At 58.7% G+C, this 15,577-nt stretch overlaps 1 protein-coding gene and 1 long non-coding RNA gene across 2 annotated transcripts; one reads left to right on the forward strand and one right to left on the reverse strand.

Moving 5' to 3' along the window:
• Positions 1–271: 271 nt before the first annotated feature.
• LOC124240384 (uncharacterized) lies at positions 272–3,047 on the reverse strand. Its single transcript, XR_006888858.1, has 2 exons — positions 2,894–3,047; positions 272–441 (listed from the first exon to the last, which is right to left on the reverse strand). It is a non-coding gene; the product is annotated as an uncharacterized LOC124240384 (long non-coding RNA).
• A 1,572-nt stretch (positions 3,048–4,619) lies between these two features.
• PDZK1IP1 (PDZK1 interacting protein 1) lies at positions 4,620–10,634 on the forward strand. Its single transcript, XM_046663406.1, has 5 exons — positions 4,620–4,696; positions 4,913–5,086; positions 7,547–7,655; positions 9,467–9,562; positions 10,199–10,634. The coding sequence occupies exons 2-5, from the start codon at positions 5,020–5,022 to the stop codon at positions 10,269–10,271; spliced, it is 345 nt and encodes a 114-aa protein (XP_046519362.1). The 5' UTR covers positions 4,620–4,696; positions 4,913–5,019; the 3' UTR covers positions 10,272–10,634.
• Positions 10,635–15,577: the final 4,943 nt, after the last annotated feature.

The raw sequence follows: 15,577 nt of genomic DNA on the forward strand, positions 1-15,577 counted from the left end.
GAAAGCCTCTGTCCACAGAGCGCCAATCTTTCTCCAGGTCTGGCCTTGAGATCACGTGGCCCTGCTTGAGCGGACCTACCCCAGGCTCCCAGTGAGTCAGGACTTCACTCTTGTGTGCCTTGGGCAGCCTGGTGAAGCCCGTGGAGTAACACTGGCCTACTCCTTCTTGGAGTAATGTTTTCAAATGCATCAAATACAATGTGTAGCACTGCAAAGGAAACCAATTATTTTGAAATACAGTTATCAAAATATTAAAAATATAAGCTTGGAATATAGTAAGTTATGAGTATCTTTATAATGTGACAAATAACAAGATGTAGTGGACGGTCCAACGACTGTTAGAGTCCCGTGGTGATGAGCGAGTGATCCATCCAGACGTCTGCAACGGTTATATGATGATATGAAATATCGCAGAGGCACTGTGGTTTGTTGCTTTCATTCCTAATGGAAGAAAATGGCAAATTTCAGTTAGAGGTTAGTGAAATACAGATGTAATGTTTTCCCCGTGCAAGTTCCTGAACCCCTGAGTTCTGCCCGTGGGCCCTTGTGAAGGGACTGCTCAGTGAAGGGAGCCAGGCCGTGAAATGCTGAGTCTGAGAGGAGGGAGACTCGCCATGGGCCTAACCAGCCCCTCCCTCAGAACCTGCTTAAAATACAAAAATCCATCATAGTCTGTTAGTGGAGTCACAGAATCACAGGCTTCCAGATCTGGAAAGGCCAGAACCCCTTCTGCAGACACCCCTGTTGGACGACCTGGCTCTTGGCCTCTGCTTGCACATCTCTAGGGATGGGGAGCTCACTTTCATTCCAGGGCTGGATAGCTCAACTCCTCTGAGCAATGGTGACACACAAAGATGAATCAGCAGCAGCCTCTGCCCCCACAGCTAGAGATCAGAGAAAGACAAAGACCCAACTAGAGCTAACATGCTTTCTTCATTAGCAATCATTCTCCGAGCTTCTGCTCTCTGCCAGGCCAGAGGTAGGCACCGGATGTGCTGAGACTGACTTTCATAGTGTGTGTTGGGTGTGCGTTCAGGCACTGTGCTCAGGAGCAGCGTGCTGGGGGTGGCACAGACATGATGCCTTCCCTCTGGGGAGACAGACATTAAGTGAGTAAACACACAGATCAACATGCACTTGCAGTTTTTGATAATGGCTGGGAAGAGACGAGCAGGGGGCTTCACAGAAGGCGTGACCTCAGAAGGGGGAGAAGGGAGATCCAAGAAAGCCCCTTGGAGAAAGTGACGTTTAAGGCAAGATGTGGAGGACGGGTTAGTCCACCAGGCAGCTAGGAGGGCTGAGCCGTCTGGAGGAGGCTCTGACGCAGAGAAAGGGCTTGGCTACTGTTAGCAAGTGACAGGCGGCCCTGGGGCCAGATGGGGCTGGAGAGGAGGGTGAGGAGGTTGTGGGGTCTCCAAGGCCATGCTGAGAAGTTTGCCGAGTGTCTGAAGAGCTACTGGAAGCCCTTAAGGAGTTTAAGCAGGATCTGTTTGAATGAATAAAAGAAAGTCTCCAGGAGCCCTCAGGCTTGCAGTAAAGTCATTAACGAAATATGGCAAGAATGAGTGAAAAAAGCGTTTATTTCTGTGCTCTAAACACCTTTCTTGAATACGTCTCCCTGCTTTTCCTCGGGCTGAGCTCTTTGCCTGGCGGCCTTCCCGGAGCTATCTTTTTGCTGAGTCCAACAATTCAGCTAACTTTTTTCCTGGCATCCTCGTCCAGGAAGCTTTCCTGAACACTTCATCCGAGCTTCCCTCAGCACAGCCCTGAGCATGCCCTGGGCACTGTTCGCAGCATCACTGACCGCTCACGTGTCATTGTCCACCCTCCCTTCCTCCAAACCACCCCTGGAAGGGGGCGGAAGTGGGGGGCTGAAGGGAGGGGAAGTTGCAGAATCTTCTGCGGCAGACTGGCCCCGCCCCCCCCACCAGTGGGGCTTGGAGCTGGACTCTGCCACCTGCTGGCAACAACTGGAATGGCAGGCAGGACAAGGTGGGGAGAAAGGCCACTCCTAGGCCCACTTAAGCTTTTTTGAAGGGGAATCACACAAGGTCCAGCTAGATGGAGGGCTTGTTTCAGAGGGCCTGATGATTTGGCAGGGCTGGGCTGGGAACAGGAGGGAGGAGCTGAGCGTTGATGGAACAGCGGCTCAGAGATGAGGACACAGGGTCCAGCCCTGTGGGGCTGCTGAGGCCTGAGTCCAGATCTTGGGTCCAAGCCAGACCAGTAGGGGGGCCTAGTTTGTTGCCATGGGGACCTAGGGCTGTGTCCCTACAGCTGGGGAGATGACCCCCCTCAGCGAATGAGGACATCCAGGGAGCAGGGACCAGCCTCAAAGCCAAGTGTCCACCCACGCTCCCCTTTTCCGGAACAACTTGTTTTGCTCCAAAGCTGGGGACTTTGACCTGAGAGGTGTGTTTTCCTACTGTTGGTCACCTGATGTCCTTCCTGCTCATCCCCCTCCCCCACCACCCTGAAAAGCATGGTCCAGGGAGTCCTTGTCCTTCTCCAGGTTCTTTGGGGAAGGGGGGATACTTGGGTAAGGGAGGCAGGACCTACGACTTGGGGACTGATAGGAAAGGCTGGGCTGCTCTTGGGGGCCGTGGGCTGGAGGGGGTCCCGGCAGTGACTTCCTGCCCATCTCTTCTTGGCTCTCTCCTTCCCCTGTTTCTGGGACACCTCACTCTTCTGGGGTTTCTTCCTCCTGCTCCATCCTGACTCTTCTTCCTTTGAAAGACTCTTAGGTGTTGGGGCCGTATCCTAGTCCCTCACTGCTTCCTCCTTTCTTCCTGCACTCATCTCACCCCCCCCCAACACACACACATACACACATACACACACCACACTCACACGCACACCCTGGGAAGACCATGCACTCCCATGCCTCAGTTACCAATGCTGTGCCACAGATGGCTCCCAGATCCAGCTCTCTACTGGAGACCCAGGGATCCCAATGCCTTCTGGACGTTTCCCCCGGAGGGTCCACAGGCACCACAAGCACAATACATCTAGGCCTGTAGCTCATCCTTCTTCCCCACCTCCTGAAACTTGCCCCGGCCCCTTCTGAGGCACCACCCTCACCACGCCTCACCATGCCTGTCACCCAAGCCAGAAACCTGTCCCTCCCTGTCCCTCCCCACCCACTCCCAGCTCGTCTCTGTGTTCTAGCAACCATGTCCTGTCTATTCAACCTCCTAAATAGGGCTCACATCCCTTCCACTGCCACTGCCCTGGAGCAGGCGGTGTTCCTGGCTGTGTGGCTGCTGTGGCCGCCTCCCCGCCACCTCCATTCCCCAGCCTTGCACTCCCCTTCCATTCTCCACACTGTGTGCGGAGGTGTCTTCTTAAATGCAGATCTGACCATGTGTCTCCCCTGCCTCCAGCCCTCCAAGAAGGCATCAGTGGATGTTTATTAAATTCAACCTTGCTTCTTGCATTCCAGTCAGTGATTCCCTGGCTGTTCATTAACATCCACGGTGCCTACTCTAGTCAAACTTTGTGCCAGAAGATTCTGAGGACACCTAGTTGGGATAAGGAGGGAGAACAGGACATACACGTATGAGGGCTTCACTCAACTCCAAGCGGAGTTCCCCTAGATCAGCAGAGACCCCCATCTCTGGCTGGTAATGGGGCCCACAACACTCGCATGTGCACACACACATCCACGCACACACAGGAAGCCAGGACGGGTCGTGACGTCCGGGTGCTGCCCCTGCAGACCCTCCTGCGATAGAAAGGCTGCCCAGGAGGCCCTGTGAGCAGCAGTTTGGTGGCTTCTGAGCAGGCAGACTGTGGAGGAGCTTCCAGCTCATGCCCTGGCTTTGGGGGACCCTCCATCTCTGAGACTTGGCCCCAGTTTTCTGGTTCCTTCTTTCTAGGGGTCTGTGGAGCCAGACTCTCAGCATCTCCAGCTTCCAGGACTCCTGAGGTAGCGGGGGGCAAGGGCACCCAGCATGACCCTTGGCCCCAGGCCTCGACAGGTACTTGCATCTTTTTCAGTTCCTGAGCTGGAGGACCTGATGGACTTCATGTGATCCTGGGGGTTGAGGGTCCGAGGATTCAGGGCCCCAGACTGGACATTGCCCCCTGGAGGTGTCCTTCCCTTGTCCCCCCCAGCAGGGCTGTTTACCCACTCCTCTCCCTGTGATGGGTTGAGATGGATCAGAAGGCATCTGGAGAGGCCTCTGATCAAGCCCAGATCTTGTCTCAGGGAGGCTCCACTCAGCTTCCAGGGACCACATCTGGGGCCAGGAGGAAGAGCTAAACAGGGCCAGGTCAGCTGGGCTGGGTCGAGGGGCCAGGGACTGGGACCCTCAGGCCCTCCGTCATGGTCTCCATGGGAGAAGTGGATTTAGAGAGCTGCTGAGCTGGGCTGGGGGTGGAGGGACAAAAGTCAGGGCTGTGTCCCAGGACTGGGGCCCCGGGATCTGGTGTGGCCAAGTACAGACAGGTGAGGGGAGAACAGGAAATAGGCCAGGCTCTGGGAAAGGGGGCAGCTTTGACCTTTCCCTAGCTCCTGGGTTTTCCCTATGCTCTCTGGAGCCAGCCAGCAAATTTCTTAATCCCACTGTCAGCCTTCCAAGAGGCCCCGCCCGCTGGGTAGGAGCAATAATGTGTCACTCCTTTCCCAGAACCAGCCCCACTGCCAGAAAAGGGAAGCCGATGCAAAAACTCTGGGGAGGCCTGGGGCTTGGAGGTGAGGCCCCCGCCCTCCCCGCACCTCCCTGGTCCTCAGACCACTTCCTTAGCTGGCCTCTGAAAGATGACCTCGAATGCCAGCTTGAGTGGGCTGGGCACCGGCCGGGGGAGGCCAGGCCTAGCAGCTCATTACCATGGGAGGGAGGGCGGTTTCCCTCCACCTTCCCTCCGCCTTCCTCCCTCGCCTTCTTCCTTACTACGTCCTCTCCTCCAGGGCCAGACTGAGCCCGGGCTGATCTCAGCAGACACGACAGACCCACAGCAGCTCCAGGAGCCCAGATACCAGCAGCCAGAGGGAAAGCTGGGGAGCTGCCTGCAGCCATGTCAACCCTCGGCCTGGTCATGCTGAGCCTGCTCGCGGCAGTGCCACCTGCCAGCTGTCAACAAGGTAGCACAGGACTGGGCCAGCCCTGGTGGCTGCGGTGGGGAGAGGGCTTGGCTGGGTGCTGGTGACCCAGGGGTGGATGGGGTGGTCTCTGGCCTCCCTCACCACCCCGCACCACCCTCGACACCTGCAGTTTGGAGGGGAAAGCAGGGCCTGGGCTAGCTGGAGGACCGTCCAGAGGCAGAGGCCTCCGAGCCCAGCTTCTGTCTGACTCATTTTCCCCGAGTGAGAAGGCGGGCAGCAGGGGAAATGCTGGGTCTAGGATTGGGGAGAGGAGTTGAGACCCAGGCTCCAGGAGCAAGAATTGCCCTAGAGATGGCTGGGTCCTGAGGACAGGGGGTCAAGGGCTACTAGGAGGGTGGCAGTGGGGCCCGAGCCACCCCTCAAAGAAAGGCTCGTCCCAGGGGAGGGGCGGTGCTGTCAGGGGTTTGTCCATGGCTTCTGCCTAAATTCTTGTGCTTCAGCTTCCTGGGCTTGGGTAGGGGACAGTCCCCAGTGTGGCTCCCACCACATACCTGAGCTCTTTGCCCAGCTCTGCCTCTGTCTTGCTGTGTGGCCTTGAACAAATCACTACCCATCTCTGAGATTCAGTTTTCTCATCCATAAAATGAGGACAATGAACCCACCCTGCCCATCTCCCAGGGCTGCTGCCAGGTCAGGGGTGTGACGGGGCTTTGAACCGGTGAAGCACTGCACCCAACGTCTGCATCTGCATCTGCAGCTAAAGTCTGGGGACTCTGCAAGTGGGACTTGGGTCCCGAGGAGGCTGGCAAAGATGCTTCCAGAGCACCCCTTCCTTTGCAGGTGCCCTGAGCTCTCATGCATGTCTGCCTCAACTCTGTCTCCCAGGTCTTAGAAGCCCTCTTGGGAACTGAAAACAGAGAGGCTGAGTAACTTGTGTGGGTCACATAGCAGAGCAAGAAAGGTCAGAGCTCACATCACCTCTCTCCTGCCCCAGGCTCTGCCCGATGCACCATATGCTCACCCTCGAGCCACATGGAGAGAGGAGCAGGGGACTGTGGGCCCTGGTGCATCTGGAGGGAGCCGGCTGCAGAGACTGGAGGAAGCCGGGAGAGGCCTCCCAGGGCTTGAGCCCTAACTCCCACTGACCTGGGGAAAAACAGGTCTGAGTCGTCGTTCTTGGGGAGACAATGAGTCTCAGGGAACCACTGTGAACAATGGAACTCGGGCTTGCCATACTGGATCTCTTCCGTTGCTTAAACAGATGAGCAAGGTCTGACCTGCTACAGGCCAGAGAATTCCCAGACATCCCCCCTCCTTCCCAATACCTGCCAGGCTTGGGGAGCACTCAGAGAATAGGTAGGGCCTTCACTGCAGCAGGAGAGCATCAGGGTAGACTCAAGAAAAGACTTCCCAGTGGGAGTGAGGCAGAATGAGGTTTTTGATGCCCAGCCTGGGCCCCTCAAAGTACAGGATGGCACTGGATGCTGGTGTTTTGGCCTGGAGGCAGGACCCCTCAGAAGCCTCCTGTTGGTCTCTGTCCCCTCCTGGGACCTCGACCTGCTATGTGTCTGTCCTCAGCAGGGCGGAGCTCCCTCTGGCTCTTGAGCACCGTGATGCCCTAGGGAAATTAGAGTCCTTTGGGGCTGCCAGTGGACCAACGGCGGAGACTTCTGGGAAACCCTGAGGGTTAGAGGTGGTGTCAAGGGTCAAGAGTCAAAAGGCAGAGAAGGTGCATGGATGGTGCCTTGACCTGGTCTCTGGCCTAGTCCCCTAGGCACCCAGCCAGAGGAGCTAAAAGGGGTCAGATTTTGAAGCTTCCTTCCTGGCACCTGAGCCCCGGAGGAGAGCTTGCCCCTCTGTCTTACCTTTCCGAAGACATTCTGTCCTATCCCTCTCTCTGGGCACCTCTGACACCCCTAACTGAGCAGCCCCGCCTGCCCTGCACTCCCACGCCCCACCCAGCACCAGAGAAACCTCTTGTCACAGAACAGGATCTTCCAGATGCCAGCTCAGTCCTATTAGCCCTGGGCCGCCCCAGCGGGAGCCAGGGAGGAGGGGAGCCACCTCCACCTGACAGGCCTAGGTTGGCTGTCCAGGGGGCTGCCCTTTGGTCTCTGGGGCCCAGGCACTCCCTGGGGTGCCCTTCATGTGACCCACAGTGGGGGTGGGGGTGGCTCTGGGCTGCCTGGATCTCAGACACAGCTCTCTGAGGCCTGTTCCCTCCTTGGCTCTTCATTCCTTCTTCGAGCTGCTGTCTTCCTTCCTCCAAACTGTCATCCCTTTCTTAAGCTCAGTGGGGGGGAGGGCGGTGAGATGTGTCCTCGTTCCCATCCCTGCCACCCCAGAATGTGCCCCCCGACCCCGGTCCTGGCAGCTGGCTGATGGCCTCTAATACAGGCCCCAGCCCTTGAGTGTGAGCCCCTCCTTCTCCTGTTCTGCACTTGTGGCCCCACTGTGGCCCTGCCTGCTGCAGCACCCTCCGTACTTGCCTCTTTCCAGGCCTGGGGAACCTGCAGCCCTGGATGCAGGGCCTGATCGCCGTGGCCGTGTTCCTGGTCCTCGTAGCAATTGCCTTTGCTGTCAACCACTTCTGGTGCCAGGAAGAGCCGTGAGTGCTGCCCAGGGGCCCTGGGGCTGGGCTGGCAGAGGCAGGGTGGGCCCCAGGATGGAGCTGCAGCTCTAGCAGTGGGAGAAGCACCTCAGAAACCCTGCGTCCAGTCCTCTCACCGGGTGGAAAGGATGCTGAGGTCCAAGGTCTCAGGGATGGGAGCTCCGGCTCGCTGGCTCCCACACCTGGCTCCATCGGCCCCGTGGCTCTGGCGCTCGCTCACTGTGGGCTTTGTGGAAATGCCTTCTCTTCTTGGCATCCCAGTGTTTCTATCTGTATAGTTGGGACAGTGACCCGGCCTGCAATGGGGGCTGTGAAAACCTCCGGAAAGGAAGGTCCCGTCTGTCTTCAGGGTCAGCTGCTGTGCCCATGCAGGGCTACAGAGGGGCAAGGGGACAGACACAACTCCTGTGCTCACAGGCTCCCAGAGCGGAAAGGAAGGGAGCCAGGAAGGAGCAATGAGAAGCGCAAGTACTGGTGCTGAGAGTGCAGAGTGCAGGTGGGCCTGTCCTGCTCCAGGGGCGTCGGAGGAGGCCTCCGAAGGATTGCACGTTTCTCGTTTCTCCTGACACCTGGAGAACTCGGAGGAGCCAGTCTTAGGATGGAGTGGGGTGGGAAGAGAATTGCAGTTGTGGAAAGAGTGCACGTGGGCTCCCGAGGTAGGGGCAAGGCACCAGGTAGAGAGGAAGGTGGGCTGAAATTCAGGCCACTCTGCGCTTCTGACACTGAGGCAAGGCTGCGTCCCCCCCAGCTCTCACACAGGTGGCCTGGTGCCTGTGTAGCAGCAGCCTGCACGGCCCACTGAGGGGACACAGGCAGCTCACAGGTGGAGAGAGATGGAGACGCCCGAAACAGGCAGGGCCTGGGGCGAGCAGACCCTCGTACACCAATGCCCCGCACTTCGGGCTTTCTCCTTAGCGCAACAGGAGTCCGGTGAGAGTTTGTAAGCTGGTCTCTGGAGGAGATGAGCATCGCCACTCCGGCTGCTCCATGGCAGATGGGTGGGGGAGGGGCCTGCTTGCCAGTGAGGAGAGCCAGGAGGAGGCTGAGCAGGTCAGGAGAGAGTCTGGACTGTGCAGGCAGCAGAGGGGATGGAGAGAGGGGACAGGTGCAAGAGCTGTCTTGGGGGTGGACCCCCTGGAGTTGGTGATGGGGACAGCACAGGCAGGAGGGAGAAAGGACAGGGATAACCTTCAGCCTCTGACAGGACCACTCACTGAGACATGGAGACAGACGGGGCGACTGCTGAGTTTAACTTGGGACACATGAAGTCTGAGGAGCCTGTGGGGGGTCCAGGGGAAGACGGGCAGCGGTAGGGGTCCCTGTGACCCTTGCGGGAGGAGGTGCAGGGAGCAGTGGGTTTAAACGTGAGTATGAGGCCAGGAGACTTTTGTTGTAAATGCTTCCTTTCTCCACTGGCCCTGGCTCTGCCTTCGGCGGGGCCGCTGCCAGGTGTGCTCCTACTGCCCGAGGGAAGCCCTGTGGGAATCTGGGGCAGACACTGAGTCCTGCTGGGGTTGCTCTGCGGGCTGAACTGAGGCCAGGGGGAAACAGCAGAGGGAGGCTGGGACGCGGCTGGCGAGGCCTCGGGTAAATCTTTTGCGAATCTCAGGCTGGGAGCTGAGGCCCCCACCGTGGAGCAGGGACAAGGGCGTGAGGAGGCTGACAGGGGCCCTGCAGGTTGGAGGCGCCTCTGTGAAGGGGCAGCCCCTGCCCTTGGACTTGTGAGAAGCAGAGCGCAGAACGGGGCCTGACTGGACCAGGGGGAAGTGGGGGAACAAGAGGACCCTCCTGATGAGCCCCATCCCCAGGGAGCCGGTGAACATGGTCCTGACCACTGGGACCAAGGCAGATGGCATCCTGGTAGGCACGGACGGAAGGTACTCCTCGATGGCGGCCAGCTTCAGGTGAGGCTGGGACAGAGCTGCTTGCCCTGTGCTCCAGGGGCTCATGGGGACCTCAGGACCAGGTGCTTCTGATGGGGCAGAGGGCTGGGAAGGGTGAGGACTCACGTGGAGAAGGGCGGGGAAGAGAGGGGCTTCAGGGAGGGAGGGCTGGTGAGTGATGGGGGCTTTGTAAGGACTGTGGGGCCCCATGGGGACATGAAGTGTCAGTTTGGGGAGAGGGCCCAGTAAAGGCTGGGGACTTGGTGGAAGGGCTCACAGGGTGGACTGGGACTCACAGAGTGGCGTGCAGTGGGGAGAAGGGGCTCAGTGGGGGGAAGGGGACTCTAAAGGGAGGAGTGGGGGGGCTCAGTGTGGGGAGAAGGATCTGTGGGGAGGGAGCTCAGTGGGGAGATGGGCTCAGCCTGGCGGTTGCTCAGTGGGGCCCAGTGGGGGAGGGGCCAGGGGAGGAGGGAGATGGGGTTCAGGGAGGTGGTGCTGAGAGGCCTCGGGTTTCAGGAACACAAGACCAGATATGGTGGGGAAACCCCCTTCTGGGACTCGAGCGTTTACTCTGGAAGATGCTGCCCTCAGAGGTGCAGGGTGGGGCAGGGGGAAGGGGTGGGATGGAAGGTGCAGTGACCTGTCATCCTCTTTCAGGTCCAGCGAGCACGAGAATGCCTATGAAAACATTCCCGAGGAGGAGGGCAGGGTCCGGAGCACCCCCATGTGACCCCCGCTGGCATGAGGTCCCAGCCCTGATCCCAGGCGCCTGTGATGGATCCTCAGCTCACCCCCCAGGCCACTTCTTTCTCTGTGCAGGAATCTACAGTATGGGCCAACTCCCGCAACCCCACATGGCCCCACCCTCCCCTGAATTGTCACCAGCCAGGGTCAGAGCTCAGACTGTGAATGGGTTGGGGCTCGGCTGTGGCCCTGGGGTCCCCTGGGGGGGGGGGTCCCCACTCAATCAAATCAGAAAACCCTTCTGAAGAGGACTGTGAGCTCAGCACCTCCCCTCCTGCCTCCCGTCTCCTCCCCTCCCCCGTGGAAATGGCCCCTGGTTCTGTGAAATAAAGACGTTTTGTACCTCTGAGGCTGAGGCTCCCGGGGCTCAGAAACAGCCCCTCAGGCTCGGGGCCAGGTCCGGTCTCCTTTCTGAATCGTGACAATCACCTGCCATAGCCATCATAGCAGCTCTGGAGGATGACCCAGAGAGCCCTGGGGAGGTCCCTGGGGCCAGGGAGTCACCCACTCTACCCTTGTTCCGGGCTGAGACCCTCCCACAAGGCCCCTTCTGCTGACCTGCCCTTCACAGCTGCCATTCTGGGCAATTCTGGGTTCTTCTTTGTGTAGCATCAACACCCCCCTGCCCCACCCTCCCCCTCAGCCCCTTGCCTCCATGCTGCCTGGCATTGCAGTGGGTTCACTCATCTCTCATCCACCCAGCACTATGCCCTTCCTCATAGCCCCTCTGGGCTGGGTTTTGGGCCTAGGAAGTGCCCAGAAAGAGTCTAGGACTCAGGAACTTGATTCGGGAGCTCCCACCAACTTGCTGTGTGACTTTGGAAGAACCACGGTCCTCTCTGAGCTGAGCTCCCCCTCTGTGGAGGATCTGGCCAGTCTCACCACAGAGCTGGAGTAGACGCGTCCTCACCAACGCCACTGCCTCCCAGGCCTGGCTGGGGGTGGGGACGGGGAACCAACTGGTCCTAGAGGGAGAGAAGCAGGAAGGAGAGGGGACAGGAGGATGACTGGGTTGGGCTGGCTGACTCTGGAGGCCCCTCGCCTCTGTGACTGCTGTTCCTATGGGAACAGCCTCTGTCTGTCTGAGGTGACTACCTGAGACAGACTCACACAAGAGCATCCCCAGATCCAGAGGAGTGGGGCCAGAGGGCAGGAGGCAGTCCACCTTGTCCCAGAGAGATCCCTCTGCCCCTGCGCTACATGTCCCGGCCCCCTCACTTCACCATTCCAGCCATTCCTTTGCTGTTCCAGGGCTTCACCCAGATCCCTCTGCGGGAGACCCATCTGAAATCTGAATTATCCCTTCTCACCTCTCTGGGGTCTAGTTTACAGCCTGCCCCTAAGGGAGCAGCCCTGAGCAGACCGATAGCAAAGTCTCTGGCCCAGGCCTACCCTGGCCCTGCTGTGTGACTTGCGGCAAGTCTCCTCCCCTCTCTGGGCTTCAGCTCAGTGAATTGTGGCGGTAGCTCTTGTGATTCTCACTCTGGGCTTTTGCTCACGTGGGTGGATGCCTTCCCACCCATTGCTGCCAGTTAAAACTGCATATTCCTTTTGCTTTGCCCTGCCAAGGTTCCTCTTCCTCTAGGAAGTCTTTCTTGCTTAGACCAGAGGGCAGAGCCAGGGCAGCAGCCAGCCCAGCCTCTCACTTACTGAAGGGGAAACAGAGGCTCCTAGAGGGCTTCTGCTAAGGCACAGACCGCCCCCCCCCCCCCCCCCCCCCCCGCCTTCTTCTTTTCCAGCCTCCTGGTCTGGACCTTTTTGCTGCCTGGATCGGATTCTCCTTGCGTCAAGCTGCATTCCCTCCCACTGCTGTCCCCAGTTGTCCCAGAGGGTGGGGATGGACTTGAGAGTCTGGCCCCCCCACCGGCCTGCCTGGGCACGAAGGCAGAGCACATCCCTCTGTCCCCTTGCAGCAAGTGAAGCCCAGCTCCTCGCACCTGTGAGGTTTTCCCAGCAGGGGCCTGTGGCAGCTGCTGTCCGGCCCTGGGTCCTGGGGCAGGACCCCCAGCACCCTGCCTGGGCCTCTCTAGGAGCCTCTCAGCCACCTCCCCATGCTGGCAGGACCAGGATGGTGGGAACTCTGAGGTGCTGGGCTGGCACTGACCTTCCCCCTACCCCACGTTCCTGCCCTGACAGGGGGCAGGGGGCATGGAGCTGCTGGCCCCAGGACCGCCGAGCCCCCAATCCTTATCACTAGTTCCCACCTGCCAGCTCGGCCAGATGAGGGAGGGAGCGGAGGCTGGGCCCGGGCCAGGGCGGCGCTTAATGACCCTCCGGGGGCCTAATCTCAGACTGGCAGCCGCTGAGTGGCTCGGGCTCCCTCCTGGAGGAGGCTGATAAGGCACCAGCTGGACCCCCAAACCATCTATCGGGGCTGCACAGCCAGTCCCCAGGGGGCGGCACCCAGGGGCCTGGGGAGGGGCAGCCGCTGGGCTGGGGCGGGGCGGGAGGCGAGCTCTCCGCCCCGGCTCTGGGGGGAGGGGATTCTGAGCTCCTTGAGCGACAGACGAGAGGGAGGGACCTGGCCAGCGGGAGCGGTGGGCTGTGCCCCAGGAACCCCCAATGGCCGGTGCGCCTTCATGCCTTCCTGCTCTCTCTCCAACCTTTTCTCCCCATGTAGGACCTTACCAACCAGACCCGGTCTCCCCTTTGGCTCTCTCAGCCTTTATGATCTCTGTCTCTCTGTTTCTGTCTCTTCCAGAGCACGTCCGTCTCTTGGCCTCTATCTTTATCTCCATCTGCTTGTCTCTGTCCCGTCTCTGCCTTGTCCTCCCTCCCACCTGAGCTCAGGGCTCACCGTCCCCCCTCTCCCCTAGAATCCTTTCTCTATTTCTCATTGTCCCCCCTCTCTCCTAGCAGCCTTTCTCTATTTCCCACTGTCCCCTCTCTCCCCTAGCATCCTTTCTCTATTTCCCACTGTCCCCTCTCTGCCCTAGCATCCTTTCTCTATTTCCCGCTGTTCCCCCTGTAGCCCCTGCCCTGGCTTTCCCCACCTGCCCAACCTGCCCTGATGCCGCCCGTTGGCCGGGAAGTCCAGTGCCCTTGTTGGAGTCTCACTTCTTGGTGCTGCATCATCTCCCCCTGACGCCTCCACCTGCTCTCTGGGCAGAAGGCTCAGGTTGCCCAGGCCCTGGCTCCAGGACCAGGAGGTTCTCCTACTGCTACAGGACGTTGTTGCTCCTCCTGCGTCCTGGAACAGGGCTTTTTCCTCCTGTACCTAAGATGTGTGGCTTTCACAGGGTTACATGTAGGTTACACTCAAACTCAGGCACTAAAGCTCCACCCAGGAACTGCAGAGCTGAAGGCAGACTGTGGCACTGCTTACTTCAGTTAGACTGATGAGGAACTTCCAGCCTGGAGTTGGTTTTGAGAAAAGGCTGTGGAGTTCTATCTCGAGTGTCACCTGTTACAGCACAGAGTGCCAGGTGATTGAGATGATTTTCAAGATTACTTCCCTCATGCTCAGAGTAATGAGTAGAAATACTGCTTGCTTTTTGTGCTTCAAGAAGCCATCAGATGGGGCTATTAGCCAGAAGGTCCTCTGGGCGGAGCTTAGATGTCCCTTTTTGGGGACCTCCAACCCCACCCCTGGGTTAGGGGCTTCCTGCGGCTACTCCTGCCATCTCTGCACTCCCCCCGCCATGTGGTCCGTCTACTCCTCTGTGTCCAGCTCCAGCCCCGGGCCTGGGAGCTCCTCAAGGGTAGGAACAGGGTCGCTTCCCTCTCTGCGTCACCAGCACCCAGGACAGGGCTGGACTCAGGGGCAGGGAAGACCTAGGGGTGGTGAAGAGACTCAAAGGAAGGGACTAATCTCTAGTCATCTGTCCAGCTGTATGTCTGTCCATACCCCGCAGCCCCACATAGGCGTAGGCACACACCTGGGTACAGGGACACACATGCACTCACCCTTGCTTGCTCTCTGGTGGAAGGTTCCGGGGTCAGTGACAAGCCCTTCAGAGCAAGCTGCTCCATCTGGCCTTCAGTTTGGGGCTGCTGCTCTCCCTCTGGCTGCCTGTAGCCTGGCTGCCATCTGGTGGCTGCACACTGGCTGGGAAAGGCAGAGGCAGCAGAGACTTTCAACTTGAGCTGCAGGCTGGGCTCTTGCCCCTCCAGCTCTGAGACTGGGGGCCTCCGCATGGCACGTCACTAGGGACCCCCGCAGGTTGTGCTAGCACCCTTTTTCCTCTTCCTGTGGGCTTCAAGGGCGGCTGGGCCTCAGCGCCCTCTCCGTGTGGCACCAGAGGTCAAGTCTGTGAAGATCTCAGGTTCCATGCACTACTCGGCGAGGGGCAGGCTCTTGGGGGCTTAGTCATCCTTGTCCTGATGACACACCACCCTTTCTCTCAGAAGTGACCTGGGAGCCCAGTGGCTTCTGCCCTGGGGCATTATTCCAGAGGATAAGGGATGACAACATTTCTGCAACTGTGTGCCCTGGAGACCCTGGCCCCCTGGAGAGGCAGAATAGAGAGCTTGACGAAAGAAAGAGGTAGACAGGTCAAGGAGGACTCCCAGTATTGTCCTGAGCAAGGTGGAATATGGTGGGCCCAGGGACCCTGCGTTGTTTTGTGCAGACTGTGCTTCTACTAATGAGGCCCTGCAATCTGGGGTTTTGGTTGGGACCTGGTTTGGACGTGTGTCCACCTGCGCGGAGGGGCACCTTTTTCTGACTCTCACAAAGGCACCGTAAGCTGGTGAGTGGCACTGAGCATGGCCGGTGCCAGGGGACAAGCAGGCGTGGGTGTGGGGCAAGGCTGCATTTATGGACACGTGGAGTTTAGGATCCTGTGGGACACCTACAGGGGATAGCCTGGAGGACAGCGGGGTGCACGGTTCAGGTCTGAAGCTCCGTGGAGCAGTAAGCAGTTGACCCAGAGATTTTGCCTTTGAGCTGGATGCCCACCAGGACGTGAAGAGCTGGGTGTGGGTCAGGCGACTTGGATACAGCACTGCCCAGCCCCTAATACTGTGCGACCGCGGACGAACCACCTCAACTTGCTGAGCTCCGGTTTACTTGTCTGTAAATTGGGGGCAGTAAATGGTGTCTATCTTAGGCAAGATGTTGTGATGATTAAAAGAAACAACACACACGAAACACAGAGAACAGTGCCTAGCACATTGTTTTTTATTTCTATTAGTATTACAGGATGAGCTGAATTGGATGCAAGACCACAGTGTGTCAGAGCTAGCAAAATCCTTAGAATTGTTTAGCCCAATTTACTAATATTTCACTGTGGAATCTGCAGCCCGAGGAAAGGATGGCACCTGCCCAAGGTCATGTAACAAGTCTGGGTG

This window comes from Equus quagga, chromosome 5, assembly GCF_021613505.1.
Source record: "Equus quagga isolate Etosha38 chromosome 5, UCLA_HA_Equagga_1.0, whole genome shotgun sequence".
NCBI lineage: Eukaryota > Metazoa > Chordata > Mammalia > Perissodactyla > Equidae > Equus > Equus quagga.

Bases quoted from the DNA above. Each gene is read 5' to 3' on its own strand.
- PDZK1IP1 (XM_046663406.1), top strand. From the start codon at position 5,020: ATGTCAACCCTCGGCCTGGTCATGCTGAGCCTGCTCGCGGCAGTGCCA. The intron at 5,087-7,546 runs GTAGCACAGGAC...GCCTCTTTCCAG, and splicing joins ACCTGCCAGCTGTCAACAAG to GCCTGGGGAACCTGCAGCCC. The intron at 7,656-9,466 runs GTGAGTGCTGCC...CCCCATCCCCAG, and splicing joins TTCTGGTGCCAGGAAGAGCC to GGAGCCGGTGAACATGGTCC.